Genomic DNA, 25,706 nt, shown 5'->3' with positions numbered 1-25,706 from the left:
TTTAATAACTTTAGTTTTTCTTCTCATTTTAAAATAAACTGATTCATAGAAAATAAAATATAACCATTTCTACATAAAAATCTGTAAAAAAAAAAAACCCTATAAAAACAAAACTAACACCCCATTAGATAAAGTGGTATACACCAATGTGTAATTAACAAAGGAAAATTTATTAAGCATTCCAAAAGTAGTTTCGCCTTTTAAATAAAAAAGTAAAGATACTTGTCCCTTTCCTCAAATATAGATCCTAACTCCCTTTCCCCTTAAGCGTGTGTGAAGGCTGGCTTCATAGGAGTGCAACCTGTGCAGTCACATAGGGTCCCAAGATAGGAAGAGTCCTTAGCTTCGTTTAATGCTCTGCTATATGCAGTCTTAAAATTCTTAATAATTTCTATTATTTTACTTTTATTTTTTTTAATGTTTATTTATTATTGAGAGACAGAGAGAAACAGAGCATGAGCAGGGGAGGGGCAGAGACAGGAGGAGACACAGAATCCGAAGCAGGTATCAGGCTCTGAGCTGTCAGCACAGAGGCCGATGCGGGGCTTGAACTCACAAACCGTGAGATCATGACCTGAGCCGAAGTCAGATGCTTTACAGACTGAGACACTCAGGCGCTCCCATTTCTATTATTTTAGAGACAGAGAGTACATGCAGGGGAGAGGGGCAAATGGACAGAGAGAGAACCCCAAGCAGGCTCCACACTTAACGTGGAGCCCAATGTAGAGCTCAATCCCATGACCCTGGGATCATGACCCGAGTGAAAATCAAGAGTCAGAAAGCAGCTCAAACCGAATGAGCCACCCAGGTGACCCCATAATAATTATTGAAAAAAGGACCCTGCATTTCCATTTTGCACTGTTCAAGCAAATGACATGGCAGTCCTGGGGTACGGGGTAGACTTAGTAACTTGCTGAGTGATGAACACAATATGGCAGAAGTGACTCAGACTATTTTATACGAGACATTGTAGCCTCCTCCTTGCTCTTCCTCATTCATTGTCTAAGCAAGCCAGTTGTCATTTCCTAAGGACAATCAAGCATCCTTATGGGACAGGTATAAACAAGTCTTCAGAAAACTACAATTCTGGCTGGTATCTTGTCTGCAATCTCCTACTCCTGAGAGAGACCTCAAGCAAGAAGCACTCAGCTAAACTCTTCCCCAACTCTTAATCCCCAGAAACTATTACACAGTATTTATCATTTTAAGCAACTATGTTTTAGGTAATTTGTTAGAAACAGATAATACCAAATGTTGGCAAAGTGTAGAGTGAACTGGCGTTCTCATACACTGCTAACAGAACTATCGGTACTGGCTTGAAGTTCATACCCTATAACATTAAACTTATAAAAACCTACTTTAAGGAAAACTTAAAACATAAAAATAGAAAAAGTTTATTTAGCAATCTGCTCATTATGATTTTATTTATAGTAGTCCCAAACTAGAAACAACCGAAATGTGCCAAAATACAGAAATAAGATACAATCTGAAAATGATTAAAAATTAAGTCTAATTATGAAATAAGCATCTTTTATATTATTAAATTATATTAAACAGTTTATTAAGAAAATCCTAAGTGCATTAAACATGCACTAAAAACTACTAGAAAATATACCACCAATGTTTATTATGTATCTATTATCATCTGATTTGTAAGCATGCTTCTCTAAAAATTTTTTTTAATCTTTATTTTAGAGAGAGAGAGAGCACGCACATGCACGTAAGTGTGGGAGAGGCAGTGAGAGAGGGAGACACAGAATCCAAAGCAGGCTCCAGGCTCCCAGCTTTCAGCACAGAGCCTGATGCGGGGCTTGAACTCACGAATCGAGATATCCTGACCTGAGTGGAAGTCAGATGCTTAATTGACTGAGCCACTCAGGCACCCCATGTTTCTTTTAAAAATAAAAATGAACTGGGATTCCAGGGCTCCCCATGTTTCTTTTAAAAATAAAAAAAACACCCTGGGATTCCAGGGTGCCTGGGTGGCTCAGCAGCAAGGAATACCACAGAAAATGGTGGAAGAAAGCAGAATAAAACTAAAGCTCTGACTTTAAAAAAAAAAAAAAAAGCAAGATTCAATCCATATGGAAAAAATAAGTTCTCCACTTGCAGAGTTTGTAAAAGCTCTGTGCACCAGCCAGGTGCTCATTACTGCTAGGGCTATGCCTACAAAAAGGCCATCTGTGCAATGTGTGGAAAAAAGGTTTTGGATATCAAAAACTACAAGCAAACATCTGTGTAGACGTGTCAATGACATTTCTGGCTTTTTGATTTTACTTTTTGCTTTGAATTTCCAAGGCATAACACAGATATTCAAGTTAAAAATAACACGTTTTAAAACAATTAAAATCAAACCATTGATTAGTTGACTAGTATTCTTTTTTTTGCTTTCAAGAAGTTCTTAACAGTGTAACTTGTATTCGGCCTTAGTTCTTTTCCTCACAAGCTTGTTGAACTAGCATAATTGGCCAACTTAATGAAAAATACTTTCCCAGTTCTGTATACACTTTTTATTTGTCATATTCATATAAGTCTTATCCTCACCCTCTACTTTATATATATCAGAGAACTGAGAAGGATATTACGACTGATATTTTGCTCTGAACATGAGACTTCTAACTCTTCCCTTATTCCCTTCTTGCTTGCATGGTTCTTAGAATGAGCAGTCTCTTTGTTAATTGTAGGTTCACAGGGCATTGAAGTATCCAAGACCACTATTGCTGAATTATTTGTTCTTGATGCCAAAGTGCCAGTCCCTTTCCTACAAAAATACAGAGTCAGCCCGTGTCTGTCCAAATGAACACACTGAATTTCAGAAAAATACAGGTTATGCACATTACCTTGAATTCAAACGGTCATGAAAGCCAAAACAACAGTGTTCATCCATGGTAATGTGTAACAAATGAGTTACTACTCTTTAGGAAGTCTCCTTGAAACAAAAACCAAATTTTTCTTTTTTACCTTCCCTCCCTACCCCCCAAAAATAAATAGAACAAAACCAAAATAAATAGGTAAAACAAAACAAAACAACTTGGGGGCGCCTGGGTAGCCAGTCAATTAAGTGTCCGACTTCAGCTTAGGTCATGATCTCACGGTCCATGGGTTCAAGTCCCACATTGGGCTCTGCACTGACAGCTCAGAGCCTGAAGCCTGCTTCAGATTCTGTCTCCCTCTCTCTCTGCCCCTCCCTGGCTCACACTCTGTATCTCTGTCTCAAAAAAAAAAAATTGAAAAAAATTTTTAAATAAACTGGGATTCCATAAAGATTATAAAAAAAAGCACACTTCAATCAAGTAATACTAATTACATGGCTGCACTGAGTTCTTCTGAGAACTCCACTGAGACTTTAAGAAAAATCTCTAAAGAAAACCTTGTTTTGAATGGCATTCCAGGGTCCCTGGGGGGCTCAGTCTCTTCTTGATTTCGGCTCAGGCTGTGATCTCATGGTTGTGAGATCAAGCCCCACACTGGGCTCTGTGCTGAGCATGGAGCCTGCTTCAGATTCTCTCTCTCCCTCTCTCACTGCCCTCCCGCCCTCAAAATAAATAAATACACATTTAAAAATAAAATGGATGGCATTCCAGATGTACATACCCAAAAGAAAATTTTCGGGCTTCCAAATAGATCTGATTGATCAACTCTCGAGTTGGTGCTACAATAATACACTCTGGTTCCTGCAGATCTTTGAAACGACTGGCTGTTATTCCATCACGCATCATATGTGCCAAAATTGGCAAGAGAAAAGCTGCCTAAAAGTTAAATTACATAGTATACAAATTTATAATACATCATCCTTCTCCCTGTAGAAATAAATCTATTCCTTATTTCCTTACAGTCTCTAGATTCTTCCTCCATCTTGCTGGTAAATTTAAGATGACAGAAGAAAACAGTTTTAGTTCAGTGAGTTTTTAACACCTCAATCTTTATGCTCATATTACACAATATAAAATTTTGGATATTTTTCTGTTTTTTAAAAAGCACACCCATTGATTCTAAATAAATTAATATTAACTTATTTATAGAGGGGAATGTACATATAACTTGATGTAAATCACTGCATTTAGCAATTATTCTAAATCTGTCCTTTTGGAGTAGTGATAAAATTATCACTCTGAAATCATGACAAAAGTGTTACACAGAGCAAAAATTGGGAAATCATTCATTTGGATTACTCACCCTTACTGAAGTTAATGGGGCAAAAGAAATGTTTTGTAATAGTTTTCTCATTAAGATACTAAAATCTACCTCCAAAGTAAGGTTTAAGTCACACATCAGCTGCTATATTATATAACTCACTTATTATCCCCTCAACTCTACTATGGAGGCTGATTAAGGTTAAAACAGCATGAACCAAAACTGCATGATTCAGAAAGCATAGTCTTTAAGACTCATCTCATGGAACCCTATTTAACAGACAGATCCCAGAGGTAAGTCTTAAGAACAGCCCAATCTCATCCGAGTTCTTTTGGATAGCATAACCTGAGGTTATATTTATAACCTCTAGGGCTTTGACCCTCTATCATTTTATTTCAGATATTAACATGTGCCAGAAGGAGTTGAGCACTCTTAAAAAAATGGATTAAACATTCATTTTGCTTCATTCAGAAGCAAAAAACATGAGTATTTATGACAGTTCATTGAAATTATCGATCTACCATTCAACCGAAAAGATTCAAACTACTTGAAAAAAAATTAAGTTCAAAAACTATTAATAGTTTGATTATGGAGAATACATGTTAGAAAAGGACTTACAGTCTTTCCAGACCCTGTCTGAGCACATGCCATCAAATCTCGCCCTGCTAGTATAATAGGAATACTGTATTTTTGCACAGGAGTAAGCTTAGTATAACCAGCTTTAGCAATGTTGTTATTCAGTGTCTGACAGAGATTAGCTTCCTCAAAAGTCTAAAAAAAAAAAAAAAAAACAAGGCAGGGGAGTGGGGGGGGGCAGTGATTAAATTCCATATATCACATGCAGATCATTCCATAAACATATCCCATTTGAGTTATTCTTAAGTTTTTGCTAATTCCATTCTATATACTAAACTTACTTTACCAAGATGCCCCTAACTCAAAAGTAATAAACAGAGCCTATATATTATTACTTCATAGAATTAAAGAATATTCCCTATAGATACTAGTTCTAAAAACAGTTTCTCTGATCTCTCAAAACCTGTGAAATACAAATACTCTGATCAGTAATAATGGCTCATTAATCAACAGGGGACTGTAAGCTCCCCTACTCCTTAGAAAATCATTCTCCTAAAATAGACTTTCTCAAATATTTAGGAAGCAGACATCTTGAATCTCTAGAAAAATATCCTTTTTAGATTTAAATGAAGTTCTCATCCTGGTTTGGGAATGTGGAGATGAAATTTAATACTCTTTCAACATAGTTATTAATTCTACTGTACATGGTAGATGTGGTTCTTAATTTCTAACCTATGCCATTAAGTGCTAAAAATGAGATTTTTATATTCTTTCGTATCAACCTATGGAAATGTACCAACTATTTTAAAAACAAAGTTTGCTACACAGTCAATAAAGATATAATTATCACACTGACCAGAATTGCTGGTGGTGCATCATGTCCAGATACTTCTACAAGAATAGTATCATATTTGTCAAAGTTTATGCCTGTCTGATAATGTGCAAAGATGGAATCCTCATCCTCAGGTGGCGGAGGTGGTATGTAGGTCACCTTTGGTCCTTAGAATTCAAATAAAAGAAAGAGCTTACATCACAAGGACCAGAAGAAAAGTAAGAGGGAAAACAAGAACTGAATATCAAATTTTAAATGCTGTAGAACTTCCCAATGTTTACCATTCAACTTTTCACTTCAAATAAGAAAAAGTCAACTCTGCTTTTAAGTATTTTTCATTTTTATTAAAATACAATAGAAATTCATGGGATCACACAAAAATTAGCATACCTTGAGTATCACCACTTTCTCCTCCTTCAGCTTCTGACTTCCAAGAATCTTAAAGGCAATCAAACCAAAACAAGATATAAATGGTTTTTATTTTTTAATTGAAGGGTAAAAGAACTTTGACCATAAAAATCAAATACTTTATCTAAAGTAAAACTTACTTTTTCCAGAGCCTGTTATTACTTCTTCATTTAAACCTTTGTAACCACCTAATTTAAAAAAATCCATACTGACAATTAGTCAAGATAAAAGGCTGTGCACATCTTTATTTTCATTGCTTGTTTTCAAAGAAAATAAGTTCTAAAAATGGACAGACATCTTTAAAGTCCCTTCACACAAACAAGACAATTTTGATAAATAAAATCCTTAACAATTTTAGGTTTAACAATTAGGTTAACAATTAGGTTAACCTTAACAATTAGGTTTCCTTAATACTCAAAATGCAGCTGATACTGTTATATATTATTAGTTTTTGTTTCAGCTGTTCTGTCCCTTTCCTAATTCCTATACTCCTCAGCAAAGGAATCTATTTTGTAAAATGAACTAAAAGTCCATCTGTATTGGGGTATCCCCACTACCATTCCCAGGTTGTATGATTCAGTAGGACTCAGAATATAGTCATACTCACAATTATGATTTATTACAAAGGACAGAAAGTAACATCAGCAAAGGAAAAAGGTGTATGGGGCAAAATCCAAAGATAACCAGACATAAGCTTCCAAGAGTCCGCTCCCAGTGGTGTCACACAGGACTAATTTCCCTAGCCCCAAGTTGTAACAACACCTTGGAAACACTGCCTACCAGAGAAGCTCATTAGAGACTCAGTACTCACGGTTTTTATTAGGGGCTGATAATGTAGCCACTTTCTGCCTTGCAAATACCAGGCAGAAATTTCAGACTCTCAAAAGAAAAGAAGGTATTGAAACTACATTGTTGGGGCGTCTGGGTGGCTCTGTTGGCTGGGTGGCTCAGTTCATGAGAACTCATGATATCATGGCTCATGAGTTCAAGCCCGGTGTGGGGCTCCATGCTGACAGCTCAGAGTCTGGAGCCTGCCTCAGATTCTGTGTCTCCCTCTCTCTGCCCCTACCCTGTTTGCGCTTTCTCTCTCTCAAGAATAAACATTAAAAAAAAAAACAAAACCCTACATTGTTGTACAAACAATTCAGGCACAGTGAGCCATTCTTACACTACTCAGGGTGGTGAGAACCCTCCCCAAATCCAATTTCCCGAATACTAGACAAAGAACAACCTTGTAAGCAGGACATTCAAAGAACAACAGTCAGGACTGTTGCGTTAGCTCTTTTCCATATAATACCCTATGGTTTTTAGACAATAGTTATCTATTGTGCCACTTTCAGGTATTATCAGAAAAAAAGAATAAGGACTGCACTAGATTTAAAAATCTAACAAGATACATTTTTACATGTAAGCTAATTTTGTCCTGAATATCCTTGTCCAGACAAGATTTGAGCATTTGTAAATATGGTTTAACTAGCCATTAGTAACCTCTTTCTATAATGAAGAACCTAAGAATCAAGAGGGTAAAACAGAGGCAGCTCAAAGGAATTGTCTCTTTGAATGCTCTGAGAGTACTAATGATCACTGAGGACTTTTCAGAGAAATAAAACAAGCTTTATTATTTTCCTGGTCAGGAAAGCATTTTAACTTTTATATGACATTTAAATATTTCTAACTCTAAAAAAATTTTTCATAGTACAAAATCATGTATACTCGACACCATATATCTCTTTTACCAAATCAAATCAAATCACTATCTCATAAGAAAACACAGTTTTGTTTTGTTTTTATTTATTTTGAGAGAGGGGGCAGGGAAGGCAGGAGTGCTGTCAGGGCAGAGCCCAAACAAGGCTGGAACTCACAAACCATGAGATAATGACCTGAGCTGAAATCAAGAGTCAGATGTTTAACCCACTAAGCCACCCAGACGCCCCCCAAAACATACTGTCTTAAGAACTTATACATACATATTTCAATCTTCAACATCTGCACAGTATCCCATTTTATGGTTATATTATTTAGTAAACCATTATTTATTGATGAATTCTGGTTGACTTTCAGTTTTTACTTATTATAAATGAAGCTTCAGTGAACACCCTTGTGCATACACTGAGCAAATACATCTATGATATATAATTCCTATAATGGAACTGCTATACTGAGTTTTAAGTAACTCCCAAAACAGGCAGAGCAAATGTATATTCCTCAAAGTGTATAAAAATACTAACAATTACTTTTAACATCAAAAATTAAATTTGGTTATTATATAATGCCCTTCTTCATCTCTTGTTACAGCCTTTAATTTAAAGTCTAGTTTGTCTGATATAAGTATGGCTACTCCAGCTGGAATAGCTAACAATTATAAATGTCTATGCGCCGAATACGGGAGCCCCCAGATATATAAAACAATTACTCACAAACATAAGCAACCTTATTGATAAGAATGTGGTAATTGCAGGGGACTTTAACACTCCACTTACAGAAATAGATAGATCATCTAGACACACCATCAATAAAGAAACAAGGGCCCTGAATGATACATTGGATCAGATGGACTTGACAGATATATTTAGAACTCTGCATCCCAAAGCAACAGATATACTTTCTTCTCGAGTGCACATGGAACCTTCTCCAAGATAGATCACATACTGGGTCACAAAACAGCCATTCATAAGTATACAAGAATTGAAATCATTCCATGCACACTTTCAGACCACAGTGCTATGAAGCTTGAAATCAGCCACAGGAAAAAGTCTGGAAAACCTCCAAAAGCATGGAGGTTAAAGAACACCCTACTCACGAATGAGTGGGTCAACCAGGAAATTAGAGAAGAAATTAAAAAATATATGGAAACAAATGAAATGAAAATACAACAATCCAAACGCTTTGGGACACAGCGAAGGCAGTCCTGAGAGGAAAATACATTGCAATCCAGGCCTATCTCAAGAAACAAGAAAAATCCCAAATACAAAATCTAACAGCACACCTAAAGGAAATAGAAGCAAAACAGCAAAGGCAGCCTAAACCCAGCAGAAGAAGAGAAATAATAAAGATCAGAGCAGAAATAAACAATATAGAATCTAAAAAAACTGTAGAGCAGATCAATGAAACCAAGAGTTGGTTTTTTGAAAAAATAAACAAAAGTGATAAACCTCTAGCCAGACTTCCCAAAAACAAAAGGGAGAGGACCCAAATAGATAAAATCATGAATGAAAATGGAATTATTACAACCAATCCCTCAGAGATACAAGCAATTATCAGGGAATACTATGAAAAAGTATATGCCAACAAACTGGACAACCTGGAAGAAATGGACAAATTCCTAAACACCCACACTCTTCCAAAACTCAATCAGGAGGAAATAGAAAGCTTGAACAGACCCATAACCAGCGAAGAAATTGAATCAGTCATCAAATATCTCCCAACAAATAAGAGTCCAGGACGAGATGGCTTCCCAGGGGAGTTCTACCAGACGTTTAAAGCAGAGATAATACCTATCCTTCTCAAGCTATTCCAAGAAATAGAAAGGGAAGGAAAACTTCCAGACTCATTCTATGAAGCCAGTATTACTTTGATTCCTAAAGCAGACAGAGACCCAGTAAAAAAAGAGAACTACAGGCCAATATCCCTGATGAATATGGATGCAAAAATTCTCAATAAGATACTAGCAAATCGAATTCAACGGCATATAAAAAGAATTATTTACCATGATATAGTGGGATTCATTCCCGGGATGCAGGGCTGGTTCAACATTCGCAAATCGATCAACGTGATACATCACATTAACAAAAAAAAAGAGAAGAACCATATGATCCTGTCAATCGATGCAGAAAAGGCCTTTGACAAAATCCAGCACCCTTTCTTAATAAAAACCCTCGAGAAAGTCGGGATAGAAGGAACATACTTAAAGATCATAAAAGCCATTTATGAAAAGCCCACAGCTAACATCATCCTCAATGGGGAAAAACTGAGAGCTTTTTCCCTGAGATCAGGAACACGACAGGGATGCCCACTCTCACCGCTGTTGTTTAACATAGTGCTGGAAGTTCTAGCATCAGCAATCAGACAACAAAAGGAAATCAAAGGCATCAAAATTGGCAAAGATGAAGTCAAGCTTTTGCTTTTTGCAGATGACATGATATTATACATGGAAAATCCGACAGACTCCACTAAAAGTCTGCTACAACTGATACATGAATTCAACAAAGTTGCAGGATACAAAATCAATGTACAGAAATCAGTTGCATTCTTATACACTAATAATGAAGCAACAGAAAGACAAATAAAGAAGCTGATCCCATTCACAATTGCACCAAGAAGCCTAAAATACCTAGGGATAAACCTAACCAAAGATGTACAAGATCTGTATGCTGAAAACTATAGAAAGCTTATGAAGGAAATTGAAGAAGATATAAAGAAATGGAAAGACATTCCGTGCTCATGGGTTGGAAGAATAAATATTGTCAAAATGTCAATACTACCCAAAGCTATCTACACATTCAACGCAATCCCAATCAAAATTGCACCAGCATTCTTCTCGAAGCTAGAACAAGCAATCCTAAAATTCATATGGAACCACAAAAGGCCCCGAATAGCCAAAGGAATTTTGAAGAAGACGACCAAAGCAGGAGGCATCACAATCCCAGACTTTTGCCTCTACTACAAAGCTGTCATCATCAAGACAGCATGGTATTGGCACAAAAACAGACACATAGACCAATGACATAGAATAGAAACCCCAGAACTAGACCCACAAACGTATGGCCAACTCATCTTTGACAAAGCAGGAAAGAACATCCAATGGAAAAAGTCTCTTTAACAAATGGTGCTGGGAGAACTGGACAGCAACATGCAGAAGGTTGAAACTAGACCACTTTCTCACAGCATTCACAAAAATAAACTCAAAATGGATAAAGGACCTGAATGTGAGACAGGAAACCATCAAAACCTTAGAGGAGACAGCAGGAAAAGACCTCTCTGACCTCAGCCGTAGCAATCTCTTACTCGATACATCCCCAAAGGCAAGGGAATTAAAAGCAAAAGTGAATTACTGGGACCTTATGAAGATAAAAAGCTTCTGCACAGCAAAGGAAACAACCAACAAAACTAAAAGGCAACCAACGGAATGGGAAAAGATATTTGCAAATGACATATCGGACAAAGGGCTAGTATCCAAAATCTATAAAGAGCTCACCAAACTCCACACCCGAAAAACAAATAATCCAGTGAAGAAAAGGGCAGAAAACATGAAAAGACACTTCTCTCAAGAAGACATCCGGATGGCCAACAGGCACATGAAAAGATGCTCAACGTCGCTCCTCATCAGGGAAATACAAATCAAAACCACACTCAGATATCACCTCACGCCAGTCAGAGTGGCCAAAATGAACAAATCAGGAGACTATAGACGCTGGAGAGGATGTGGAGAAACGGGAACCCTCTTGCACTGCTGGTGGGAATGCAAATTGGTGCAGCCACTCTGGAAAACAGTGTGGAGGTTCCTCAAAAAATTAAAAATAGACCTACCCTATGACCCAGCAATAGCACTGCTAGGAATTTACCCAAGGGATACGGGAGTACTGATGCATAGGGGCACTTGTACCCCAATGTTTATAGCAGCACTCTCAACAATAGCCAAATTATGGAAAGAGCCTAAATGTCCATCAACTGATGAATGGATAAAGAGATTGTGGTTTATATACACAATGGAGTACTACGTGGCAATGAGAAGAATGAAATATGGCCCTTTGTAGCAATGTGGATGGAACTGGAGAGTGTCATGCTAAGTGAAATAAACCATACAGAGAAAGACAGATACCATATGTTTTCACTCTTACGTGGATCCTGAGAAACTTAATAGAAACCCATGTGGGAGGGGAAGGAAAAAAAAAAAAAAAAAGAGGTATAGTGGGAGAGAGCCAAAGCATAAGAGACTCTTAAAAACTGAGAACAAACTGAGGGTTGATGGGGGGTGGGAGGGAGGGGAGGGTGGGTGATGGGTATTGAGGAGGGCACCTTTTGGGATGAGCACTGGGTGTTTTATGGAAACCAATTTGGCAATAAATTTCATATATTGGAAAAAAATTAGATTAAAAAAAATTAAATTTGGATTACAATAATGTTAACCCCTTGTAGGTAAACCAAGTAAAAACTCACCTCGTCCACTTCCACTGCCACTTCTGCTTTGGTAAGTGTCACCATTACCTGTAAGGAATTGTTGTGCAGATTACTTAGACATATAGCTATTTCTATTCAAATACTGAGTACTGAGGATACCTGGTCCCTTTGTCCATCCATCTGTTAATTCTACATTTAATTTAAATCTTTTCCTCATGTGAACACTTTAAAGCCTTCATTTTTTTTTTAGAGAGTTTTAAGTTCACAGAAAAATTGAGAGAAAGGAACAGAGATTTCTCTGATACCTCCCTCCTGCCCTCACATTTTAACAGCCTCCCCCATTACCAACATTAGAAGTTTATCATATTAAAAGTTTATAGTAGGGCTCATGTTCGGTGTTATACATTCTATGGGTTTGAAAAAACATAAAATGACCTGTATCCACCATTGATGTATCATACAAAGTATTTTCACTGTTCTAAAAATCCTTCATACTATTCCTTCCTGCCCCCAACCCCTGGCAACCACTATTCTTTTTACCCTTCTCCAAAGTTGTTCCTTTTCCAGAGTGTCTTAAAGTTGGAAAGTATTTAGTAAGTAGCCTTTTCAGATTGGTTTCTTTCACTTAGTAACATGCATTTAGGGTTTCTACAGGTCTTTTCATAGTTTGATGGCTCATTTCCTTTTAGTACTGAATAACAGTCTATGGTTTGGATGTACCAGTATATACACATTTGCACATTTTTATCAACAATTGTGTTGCTGTGTTTTTTCATTTTCTCCTCAAATCACCTAAAGAGTTCTTTCTTTGAAACCATTGCAAACTTCATTTTCCTTCCTCCAATTCAAGCTATATTTATACATCAAATTAACTGGTAAGTAAGAGAAAAGAAGTAATTCACAGTGCACAAATTTTATAAGGAAGGCAAAACTGCCCATGTATAAAAAGCAGATCTAAAAATCATAGAAAATTATGAGCTAACCAAGTATACTTAAATACATCTATTAGTTTACTAATTGTAGAGCTAAAAACATATATGAATGTTTAACATTCAATAAGAAATTCTATTTCTCACCTGCACCACTTAAAGTTGGTCTTCTAGAACCAAAAAGGCCACCAGCACGCTGCATCCCCTCATCTTGCTCATATTCACTATCTGTATTTGTACATAATGAGATATTACTTTTAAGAGGTTTTAAAATGATAAAGAGAAGAAAATCTAAAAGAGTAACAAGAAAATCAAGTGACAGTGCCAGAAGTTAAAGATATGAGGCAAAATAGTTTAAATTGTAAAGGAATCACAATGAGCATTTTTCTAAGAATCACACAAAGGATTTCTCCATAAATTATTTCTTTGAATTACAAACGACTTCCTCAAAACTTTTATTAAAATTATTTTTTTAAAAAGTTAGGGCCAGTACTATGTTAAAATATCATATAAACAAAAGTTAAATAACCTCCAAAAAATAGCACTGCTACTGCCCCAGAAACTTCACATTGCATAGCCTTTTTGCTTATTCTCCAGAACAGTACCCGCTTGCTCCCACTGTTGCTAAATCAAACCTTACAAGTCCTGAACAACCCCTAGACCCTTACACTTTTTTAAAAGTGACAATTCACTAATCTCCTATACATCTATTAAATTATTACAGATTTAGTTTTGACTTCCAAAACCACGCATCTTTCCTCCTCCATTAAGAGACACACGCAATCCAGCAGTGACTTCTGAAGTCAATACCCCCAGCTCTAAGAAACGATGGCTGAAGTTGTTAGAAAGCCAAATTGGTAAAAGAGGGTATAAAGGAGGGTACAGTCTTAGAGAAGGCTACCTATTTCTAAGGTTGGCTTTTATGATGAAGGCTTTAAAACAGTAATATTAGGCACTTGGGTGGCTCAGCTGGCTGAGCACCCTACTCTTGGTTTTGGCTCAGGTCATGATCTCACAGTTTGTGAGTTTGAGCCCTGCATTGGGCTCTGTGTGGACAGAGCAGAGTCCACTTGGAATTCTTTCTTCACCCCCACCCCTTTCCCGCTCTCTCCCTCTCTCAAAATAAATAAATAAACTCTAAAAAAAAAAACAAAAAAACAAAGTAAGATTAAAGAGCTGAGTCACACAAACTTCTATAAAGACTCATCTATTCCAACAGGTATGCAATTAGATATGTGTCTAAAAATGTCATATATAATGTAAGCAATTATATACCAGCTACAGTGTAAGCTCTTCTCATATAATCCTCTCAACAAGCTTAACTGATAGGTTTTATTTTTTATCATTTCCTTCTTAACAGATAAAGCACACCATTTGCAATTCACTACTAACTTGAACTTCCTAGACCAAATCCTCCACGGCGACCTTGGAAACCACCTCTTCCACCTCTTCTGGATGACCCTGAAGCTTCTGAATCATTTCCATCTTGATAGCCTATAATATGAAAACACACACAAGAACAACACAAAATAACAACAAAGAAATCTTGGAGAAATGGTGTCCAAATTTATTTTAAGCCTTGCATAATTCAGTAACTTTACATATTTTAAGGCATTAATAGTTACTAAAAAGAAATGCCATATTTGACCTATAAATGTTCAACTTTGGGGCACCTGGGTGGCTCAGTTGGTTGAACGTCCGACTTTGGCTTAGGTCATGATCTCGCAATCTGTGAGTTCGAGCCCCGTGTCCGGCTCTGTGCTGACAGCTCGGAGCCTGGAGCCTGCTTCAGATTCTGTGTCTCCCTCTCTCTCTCCCCCTTCCCCCACTCATGCTCTGTCCCTGAATCTGTCTGTCTCTCTCTGTTAAAAATAAACATTAAATGTTCAACTTCACTACCATAAACAGATATAGCTACAATTTAAAAAAAGAAAAAACCCACTGCTTTCTGAGAATCAAAACGAAAAATAACCAGAGGTAGTTAGTTGGCTGGCTCAGTCAGTAGAGCTTGTGACTCTATTCCAGAGTCTTGAGTTCAAGCCCCACATCGAGATGAAGAGTTTATTTGAAAAAAAAATTTTTTTTGACGAAAAAACTGTCACTTGCAAAACACTGAAAATTACCACAAATGTATCATTAACAACATTTCTACAATTCACAGAAGCATTAGATAAATCTAGGCTTACATTTGTTCTTTACAGAAAACAGTAAAACATCTTACTCAAAGCAGAGACATATAGACATATATAAAGCCTGATTTCCTACTATAAACACTTTAAATTCAATTAAATACCAAAAATCAGTATAAATATTTCAAGTAACATATGATCCCACCTAAGGCAGAACGAGGTCAATTCAAAACCAAAACATCAACTGGACAGAAAATAAAGTGAGATTCAGTTTATGAACTTGCCACTATTTACAAACAAACTTCTCAATAAAGGTAAAAATTCTACCTGTATTTCTTGATACTGAATTATATGTGTTTTTAAAGCCTATTTATAAAATAGGGCAGACTTAATTCAAGGTAGATTCATGGTGATACATCTACAACCTCAAACTTAGATTCCTCAATCTAGCAACAATCTCTTTATCAATACTTATATCCACCTTTTCTAAATTATTTATTTGTGCCTCTTTATCTTTGAATAAACCTTGTTAGAGTTTATCTCTTCTCAAGAAACAGTTTATTTTTTTGACCCACTTCTTTCTAAGGTATGTTACTTTGGTGTGAGCACATGAATAATAAAATGAAAACCTATAGACCTACTAGCCAGCTTAAAACTAAAAACGTTCCCAGGGCACTAGGGTAGCTCAGCTGGTCCAGCCCAGTCCAACTTCAGCTCAGGTCATGCTAAGTTCATGGGTTCAAGGCCCAAGTCGGGGTGTGTGCTGACAAGCGTGGAACCTGCTTCAGATCTGTCTCCCTCTCTCTCTGCCCCTCCCCAGCTTATGCTCTCAAAAATAAATATATTAAAAAAAGAAAACAAACTAAAAATATTCCCAAGACCTAGGGAGACCATGTATAGTCTTTCACCCTGTTTCCCCCTTCCTCAACCAATATCCTGAATTGTTTCTCATTTCCTTGTTCTTATTTTAATTTTACCAACTATGTGCATATCTTTATGCAACATATTGTTCAGTTTGTGTTTGAGCTTTATATAATGGAATCTTATAGAATATGTATTTTTTATCTTGCTTCCTTTTATTCAACTTTTTGTTGATGCATACTTCATTCACTTTTAGTGCTGAATAACACTCCACTGTATCGGTTTCATTCATGTCTATTATCTTAACTTCCTTTTACTGAGTTTTTTAATTACTTAAGTTGAATACATTAATTTCTTTTCTACTCAGTGCATTTAAGACTACAAACATTCTTCAAAAAGTCAGCTGCTTTAGCTGTATCCCTTAAGTTTTGATGTTTTTACTGTCCATTCAGTTCTAAATACTTTATTATTTCCATATGAATTTTCAGAAATTGAGAAATTCAGTTTCCAAACCACAAGGGTTAGGCTTTTCATTATGGATTTCTGTTTTCACAATACTTTAACAAGTATTAACAGTATATTTTGAGACTTCCTTTTGGCCTTAATTTATGGCAAAATTATATCTATTTTCTAGATGCTGTAAAAGAATGTGTAAAAGAAGGGTGTGTATTATTCCAAACAGAAATATTAAATCAGGCTTAATAACTAGTATTCAAATCTACTGTAGTCTCTATAGTCTTACTCATTTCTGGTCTGCTCATTCTATCAGTTTGTAACGGAAAAATGGTTTAAACCTAAGATTAATGGTTTAACTAGAATTTGCAATTTTTTTCCATGTAATTATGTCTACTTTTGCTTTATATACATAAGAATATATTGTTAGATTTCAAACCATGTTCCAAACTGTAATATTTTCCCAGTGAACATGCCTTTTATCATTAGGTAATTATTTCTTTATCCCTAATATGTCTGCTTTAGTCTATTTTGTCTCCTATTTCTATACCAGCTTTTGCGGGTTCATATTGGACTGACATTTTGCTATTTGCAACTCTGCACTGAAATACATGTAACTATACACATATTATGATTACTGACATTGATTTACTTCTTTCATCCTCTTTTGTGTTTTCTCTTTCCTGAGTTTTTTTCAACTTTTTTTGTTCTTTCTGTCCTTCTATTAGATTTCCCAAATGCTACATTTTATGCCTTTACTGATATCCTTCAATCTCACCATGAATATTTTATAAATATTTAAATTAGGGGAATCTGGGTGGCTTAGTCAGTTAAGCATCCAACTTCAGCTCAGGTCATGATCTCACAGTTCGTGGGTTTGAGCGCCGCATCAGGCTCTGGGCTGACAGCTCAGAACCTGGAGCCTGCTTCGGATTCTGGGTCTCCCTCTCTCTCTGTCCCTCCCCCTGCTTGTGCTCTCTCTCTCTCAAAAATAAATATCAAAAACAAATTTTTTAATAAAAAATTAAAAAATAAATTATCTTCAACCTTGTCTATTTACTACAAAGTCTTGCCCTTCTACTGGATTTCCTCCACTAGTGAGTTATACATTATGTACTTTTTCTTATTATCTTTCAGTTTTACCATTTTTAAGAAATCCTGAAATTAGTTTCAATCCATTATCTTTCCTACTGAGGTGACAAAGAACTAAAGTCTTTTCATTTGTTAGTATGTTGGTTCTTTGTTTCTAAAACACCTAAATTAATTACCATCATTTATTACTATCTTCTACAAGCAATACTTACTTAGGCTTACCAAGATGCTTACCATTTTTAAAATGTGTATTTATTTAGTTTTGTTCATCATTGCTTCCTACTTCTTGTTGCAGTTTCCTCTTACTAGTAAATATGATTTAGTAGTTGTTTCCTCAGTGGTATGACAGTACTAAACACTGTCTTTATCTCAATGGTATTATTTCTCTCTGATAACTAAATTTTCTGGATATAACAGTTCAGATTCAGAACTATTCTCCTCAGAATTCTACATACTCCTCTATTCTGATCTCTAACTTTATTGGAAAAAAAAACTGCACAAAAGTTCTGCTATCAATCTAATGTTCTTTTACAGGTGGATCAGTATTTTTTCTGATAGTTCAAAATATTTCTATCTTCATAATTTTGCAATTTCAATACACATATAGGGGTGTAAGTTTTTTTTAATTCTCTCTGTAATCTTGTGCCTCCTTAACTCTAGAAAAGTCTCTGAACTATTCTTTGAATAGTATTCTTCCCGTCCCTCTTTCATCTTGTGTTCTTTCCTCAGGAGATATAGAGACATATGTTAGAGTAACAGAGCTTCTTATTTTACCTTCCCTAGAAGATATCTTCATGTTTTCCATTCCCAAATTTAGAGAATTTCTTCAGATCTCTATATGGACTCATTTATTCTACTCATCTTTAATCTGTTTAATCCATTCATTATGCTCCCAATCACTACTGCTTTCTGTAAATTCAATTTGGTTCCTTTTCAAAACTATCTTCTCTGCTGAGCCAACGATTATAAAATGACTCAGTACTTCCAGTACCAAAGCTTAATAATTCTGTACACAAGAGAAACACAAACATTTAAATGAAGATGCTTTCCTTTTCCTGTAATTAATGCCAATTTCCAGTTATGTAAGAAGTCTATTAACTTGAGGTAAAAATAGCATGGATGTTACATACAATTAAAAATCTGCATGACCTTCTTGTTTGAAGGTAGGGACACTGTATCCCACATGGTCATAAAAATAATTTGTTTTTAAATAAAGAGGTTAAAAGGTAAGTAAAGCACTACAGAAGTTACAATGAATGAACTAGATCTACACTTTCAACATATAAATCTTTAAAAACAAGGAATAAAAAAAGTCACAAAAAGAGGGAGAGTGCTTGGCTGGCTCAGTCAGTAGAGCATGCAACTCTTGATCTCAGGGTTTTAAGTTCAATTCCCACGTTGGGTGTAGACATTACCTAAAAATAAAATCTTAAAAATAAGTCACAAAAAGGTATAATAAATTTTTATCAAAGTATGAATATGAAATATATACACACACCAATGTTAAATTAACTCTGGGAAGAAGAAGATATAAAATATAAAGGGAAGATGAATCTTCCAACAATTATGTATCTTTTTATATATGAAATATACATGACAAAAGGTTCCTGTTAAATCCAGGTAGTGGTATTCAAGTGTTTGTAATAGAACATTCTGTGCTTTTCTGAGTTATTGAAATATTTCAAAATTTACCACTTTAAAAGTCACTTTTCATAAATAACATTAATTTTTTTAATGTTTATTTTTGAGAGAGAGAGAGACAGAGACAGAGAGCAAGTGGGGGAGGGGCAGAGAGCGAGAGACAAAGAATCCAAAGCAGGCTCCAAACTCTGAGCTGTCAGCACAGAGCCCAACGCAGGGCTCCAACTCACAAACCATGAGATCATGACCTGAGCCTGAAGCCGGACACTTAACGAACTGAGCCACTCAGGCGCCCCAACATTAATGTATTTTTAAAGGTGACACATTAGTCCTTTGTGAGGTGCGTTCTGCATTTCATAAGGGACAGGTGACAAACTCTTACAGCTCTTAATGATGTCTGGTAACAATCCTCAAAAAGGCGTAACTTTATAAATCATTTAAACTTCGGGTAAAAGAAATATAAACATCTTTTCTTCATTTAAAAAAGTACTTACCATAAATTTAGTGAGGTCACTCAACCTTCAATATATAAAATTCAATTATATTTCTATATACCAGGAAACAAAATGAAAATTTTTAAATGATATTGATCAATGACATCAGCAAAAATGGCAAAGTAACAAACTCCATATTCTGCTACTCCAAAAAAAGAAAAAAAATGGACAAAAACTGTCAGAATAAAAATTTTCCAAAATGAAACTTAATCAGACTTGCAGTAACCCAGAGAATATTTTAAGCTGATTCTCAGAACGGTGAACTCTGTGGCATATTTCAACTTACTTCAGTCCCATCTCCTGGCAATTCCACTTCTAGGCATATATTCCAAAGATGCAAAAACAACGACTCCAACAGATAAACATATATGAATGTTCATACGAGCATAAGAGCATTTTATATATACAATGGATAATTATTCAACCATAAAAAGAAAAGTTCTTTGTTCTGATATATACTACAACATGAACATTGAAAACGTTATGCTAAGTGAATTAAGCCAGACAGAAAAGGGCAAATGTCTTATGACAGTTATCAGGACATGCCAATCAAAACCATAATGAGATACCATTTTACACCCACAAGGATCACTACTACCAAAATGACACACAATAACAAAGACTGGTGAGGATACAGAGAAGTTGGGACACTCCTACATTGTTGGAAGGAATGTAAATTGGTGCAGCTGCTGTAGGAAACAATTTTTCAGTTTCACTCCTAAGTATGTACACCATAAAAATGAAAACACATGTTCACATAAAACTTGCACGCAAATATTTATAGTAGCATTAGTCATAATAGCTCAAAAGTGGAAACAACCCAATAATCCATCAGGTGATGAACAAACAGAACATGGTACACTGTGAATTATTAATTAGCCATTAAAAGGAATTAAGTACCATCACATGCTACAACATGGACAAACCTTGAAAACATCATGGTAAGTAAAGAAGACACAAAAAAACCACATATTATATCATTTCATTTACATAAAGTCCAGAATTGGCAAATCCATAGCTACAGAAAGTCAGTTAGTGGTTGGGTTGCTGAAAGATGGAGATAAAAGGGAAATGGGATGAACTGCTAATAGGCACAAGGTATTTGGGGAGTGGGGAGAAGGAAATGTTCAGGAATTAAAGAGTGATGATTTGACATACAACACAGTGAATATACTTAAAACTACTGAATTATATACCTCAAAATGGTGAAGCTTATGTTATATGACAAATTAGATAAATAAACATAAGTATCACAAAATATCTAATACTAAAGTAAAGAAAGACGTATAATCACTCACTAGTGAAAACTGCAAAACATAGGAAAAACTCAAGATTTACGATGGGGATATTCAGGAATTGGAAGCACCAATATTTGCAAAGATGGCCATTCTCTTCAAACTAATCTACAGATTCAGTGCAATCCCCAAAATATCCCATTAAGTTTTTTCCTGGAAATTGATAAACTGAATCTGAAAGTCACATGGAAATGCAAAAGACTAACAATAACCCAAGTAATACTGAAGAACAATAAACTTGGAAGACTTACACTACCAGATATTAGGACATATTATGAAATTACACTAATTTAGGCTATATGGCAAAGGTGTGAAAATACAGAAACTGACCAATGGAAAGGAACCAAGTCCAGGAATAGTTCCACATAAATACTGTCACGTGATTTAGGACAAAGGCAGCCTAGCAGTGGAGAGTGGAAGGGAAAGTCTTTCAGAAAGTGATACCGGATCAACTGCACACCCTTATGGGGAATATAAATGGACCTTGATCCCTATCTTACACCATATAAAAAATGAAGTCCAGATGAATCACAATCTGAATGTGGAAGCTAAAAAAATAAAATTTAACAAGAAAAAGAGAAGACAGTATCTCCATTACTTTAAAGGGAGCAAAGAGTCTCCAAATATAAATGTTATCCAAGAGTTATTTTTATTGTTCTTGCAAATTTTCTGTGTTAATTTGCAAATAAAAAGGTAAAAATAGACACCCCAAAAAAAGGTGGCAAAAAACTTCAATCAGCACTACACAAAAGATGATGTGCAAATCGCCAGTAAACATACGATGCATTGCACATTTTATTAGCCCATCAAGAAAAGGCAAGTTAAAACCACAATGAAATATATTACCACAGACTTAACAGAATGGTTAAAATTTAGACGAAAATACCAAGTGAGGTGAGGATGTGGGAGTGTACCTCAGTATATTTATCTTGAAAACATTTGACAGTAAAAAAAATATACAAAATCTATGAGCCAACAATTCTATTTCTGAATATATAACAGTATCACCAAAAGCAATGTACTGGAATATCCACAGCAGCAGTTTCAAAATAGTCCAAAATTGGAAGACATCCCAACAGCCATGTACTGTTGTGTACAGCAGAACAGTAAAACAAAAGAATCTATATAGTAATGATAATGATTACAACTGCAACCAACACTATGATTGCATCTCACAAACACATTAAGCAGAAAGAAGCTGGAGACAAAACAGCATGTTGTATGATTCCATTTATATTAGGTACAAAAACAGAGAAAATTAATCTGTCCCGCCAAAAGTCAGAATACAAATTACCCCTGTGGGGGGCAACTTGCTACTGAGTGAATATGATCACAAAAGGCGCTTTTGAGGTGCTAGTAATTTCTACTTCTTGATCTGGATGCCTATGAACATGTATGATGCATGCACACGTCTGGTACTTTATGTCATATTTCAATATAAATTTAAATACACTTCTATTTATGCACACATACTTGTATTTACTCACCACCATGTGCACGCTTTCCCTACCTTCAAATGTATACAACTCCAAAGAACAGCAATCAGGAATACCCAAAAATGACTGTTTCCCTGTGAGTCACCCTGTATTAGTCAATAGGCCAGGATCAAGCACATAGAGCTTTTGGCTTCTGACTGCATCCCATAAGTATGAGTTAAGTAGATTTAAAGAGAAAGATACTCACTGTTCTGCAGAAAACAACCAAAAATTTAAAACTAAGAGCAATACTTTAGGAATATTAAGTGTTAAAATTGCTTGTTAAAGGAAAAGCAATTCTAAAAGGGGAGTCTGGCTTTTACTTAAATATCCTTGCCATTATTACATGTCCCCCTGCAATTATCATTAAAAAATTCAATTTATGAGATAAATAGCCATCCCTCATTCACCACCAAATTCCTCCCTACCTCACAGCCCTAAGAAGGTTATACTGAAGTCCACAAGTCCTAGCTTCACTAGGGAGCGTGGGCTAACTATTCAATAGGGAAGGAAAAAGCTGTTCCCAAGTTATGGTGAAAATACTAATGTATCTGATTATTATATAGTTCCTAAGGATAAACTCTTTTAATATAAGGAGATTTAATATCTTTTAATGTAAGGATTTTCAGTAATTTTTATCCATTTTATAAGTTCACTATGTGTTGTTGAAATATCAAAAATAAAACCCACATGTCTACCCATAAATGATTATCAAGAATTAAGCATGGTAATGTTTATACCATCTGACCTCAACTTCATCAGAGGCAGGATTAGCAGAGTATGATAGAGCACTGCCAGACTTGAACAAAGAATAATCTACAATTTCTTCCCTTTCCCTCATCTCCAAATACCCTATTCAGAGACAATGACATCCCAGTTCATATATATTGTGAATGGCCAGAACTCATAGTCCCTATTCTGTACTTCATAGCACATTCTGGAGATCTTCAGGGAAAGAAACCCAATGACATTAGAAAGTGTAAGTACAAACTGTTCCAAAATATGGTCCTTACCGCCTCTCTTGGGAAATCCTCTGTTCCGTGTTTGATTATCTTCACAGTCATTACTAGATTCTTGAATAAAAATTTAACATGTGAATAGTATCTAAATAATTAACTTTAAAGGTGAAATATCTAAATAGCACTGTCACAGGACAAATTAGTGAAAAAATATTTTCTTAAAGTAAAATAACATTTTAATTCTTGAAACAATTTTAGCAACAAATAAAAAGACATTATTCAGTTAACTCCCTATACAAATCATTTAATATATCTAAATGTTAAATGTTAAGCATACAATTGAGAACTCACTTTTTGCCAAGTGCCACACACAAGCCAAAAAATAGGAATTGCAAAATGTTAGTATGACTAAAAATGGTTTCAGAAACATCTAAACTATTAAGTAGTCAAGTGGTTCTGAAATGTAGGCCATAGGCCACTAGAAATACATGGCTATTTTTTTTATAATGCTATCAATATTTCTGTAATTTGCCTTTCTTAATAAACCTCAGACATTAGAGGCCTTTTTTAATGCTAACTTTTCCCTAATCATCCTAATGAAAGAATTTGCAGATATCCCATCTTTTCTATTTTTAGTGACATTATCAAATAACATTACCAGTTTTTAAATAGAGAATAACTACACTGAAGGCTAAGAATAAGCTACAAAGTGGTTAAAAGGAAATTCCTAGAACCCACCCCCACAGATGTTTATTTTGAAAGAATAGGTAAGAGCAACAAAAGATGAATTTTTCAAAATTTAAAAATATGTTACTAATATGACCTTTAGGAATAACTTTACAAAACTCTTTCTAGAAAACTCCAACAAAGCCACATTTGGGAAATAAAGAAATGGCTTCAAGAGATCTTTATACATGTCATGAAATGTTTAAAATCTGAGAAGTTTAAGTCACAGTAATGTTATCAAGTGGCTAGACAGCTTAGAAGCTATCAGTTAAGTTCCTTGCAAAAATGCTAATTTAACAATTAATATTGTTCTATAAGAAATAACCCAGAGCTCTTGTTGCAGGCTCCTACCTGAAATGAAGTCAACAACTACCAAACATTCCTTAAGAACAATCTAACTACCAGACAACTTTCTAGAAAGCAGGATTTAATACTACAAGGGAACTTAACAAGAAGGAAAAAATTGGGGAAAGGTTAGCACACCCTGGAATAATGATGACAGCTAACACTTATTGCCTTATATGAAAAAAAAAACAACCTATGAATTAATTTGAGAAGTGAGAAGGAGAAAGAAGTCTCACATTATTTTTGTCCAATTATTTCCCTAAAATAAACCTATATTTTGACCACAGTGGGAATTAAAATAGGCTAATGGCATTAGGAGAAGTTGGGTGAAGGGCACAATTATATTAGCAGAGGGGTGAAGGAAACACTCTAACGTTAACTCTAACTTTCTAACTTGTTGTAAGTCTTAGACTATTTCAAAATAACAAGCTATTTTAAAAAATCACTGTATGGGAATGCAAGCTGGTACAGCCACTCTGGAAAACAGTATGGAGGTTCCTCAAAAAACTAAAAATAGAACTACCCTATGACCCAGCAATTGCACTACTAGGTATTTATCCAAGGGATACAGGTGTGCTGTTTTTAAGGGACATGTGCACCCCAAGGTTTATAGCAGCACTACCAACAATAGCCAAAGTATGGAAAGAGCCCAAATGTCCATTGATGGATGAATGGATAAAGAAGATGTGGTATGTATGGTATGTAAGTGTGTGTGTGTATATATATATATGTATGTATATATGGTATGTATGTGTGTGTGTATATATATATATGTATGTATATATATATGTATGTATACATGTATATATATGTATACATGTATATATGTATACATGTGTGTATATATATACACACACACACACACATACATACCATACATACATACATACATACAAGGGAGTACTACTCAGCAATCAAAAAGAATGAAATCTTGCCATTTGCAACTACGTGGATGTAACTGGAGGGTATTATGCTAAGTGAAATTAGTCAGAGAAAGATAAATATATGACTTCGCTCATATGAGGACTTTAAGAGACAAAACAGAAGAACATAAGGCAAGGGAAACAAAAATAATATAAAAACAGGGAGGGGGACAAAACATAAGAGACTCATAAATATGGAGAACAGAGGTTTACTGGAGGGGGTGTGGGAGGGGGGGATGGGCTAAATGGGTAAGGGGCATTAAGGAATCTACTCCTGAAATCACTGCTGCAGTATACGCTAATTTGGATGTAAATTT

The 25,706-nt window shown here is 35.4% G+C and overlaps 1 protein-coding gene across 7 annotated transcripts in view; it reads right to left on the bottom strand.

The window, feature by feature from the left end:
- The window catches only part of DDX4 (DEAD-box helicase 4), an 85,628-nt gene that overhangs the window by 20,611 nt on the left and 39,311 nt on the right, over positions 1–25,706 (bottom strand). For 4 of the 7 annotated variants that reach the window (XM_027041810.2, XM_015072554.3, XM_027041814.2 and 1 more), the window contains 9 exons: positions 23,450–23,509; positions 14,389–14,490; positions 13,144–13,224; positions 12,107–12,154; positions 6,091–6,138; positions 5,933–5,980; positions 5,567–5,709; positions 4,753–4,905; positions 3,595–3,749 (listed from right to left, as the gene is read on the bottom strand). In XM_027041810.2, the coding sequence (XP_026897611.1) occupies positions 3,595–3,749; positions 4,753–4,905; positions 5,567–5,709; positions 5,933–5,980; positions 6,091–6,138; positions 12,107–12,154; positions 13,144–13,224; positions 14,389–14,490; positions 23,450–23,509 (838 nt within the window). The remainder of the gene's footprint in view (positions 1–3,594; positions 3,750–4,752; positions 4,906–5,566; positions 5,710–5,932; positions 5,981–6,090; positions 6,139–12,106; positions 12,155–13,143; positions 13,225–14,388; positions 14,491–23,449; positions 23,510–25,706) is intronic. The other 3 variants (XM_027041818.2, XM_027041811.2, XM_027041829.2) reach the window with 1 other exon arrangement.

The sequence above is a fragment of the Acinonyx jubatus genome, chromosome A1, assembly GCF_027475565.1.
Source record: "Acinonyx jubatus isolate Ajub_Pintada_27869175 chromosome A1, VMU_Ajub_asm_v1.0, whole genome shotgun sequence".
NCBI classification, from domain to species: domain Eukaryota; kingdom Metazoa; phylum Chordata; class Mammalia; order Carnivora; family Felidae; genus Acinonyx; species Acinonyx jubatus.
Note: the sequence above shows the minus strand (reverse complement) of the source record. Positions and strands in the feature narration are given on the sequence as shown.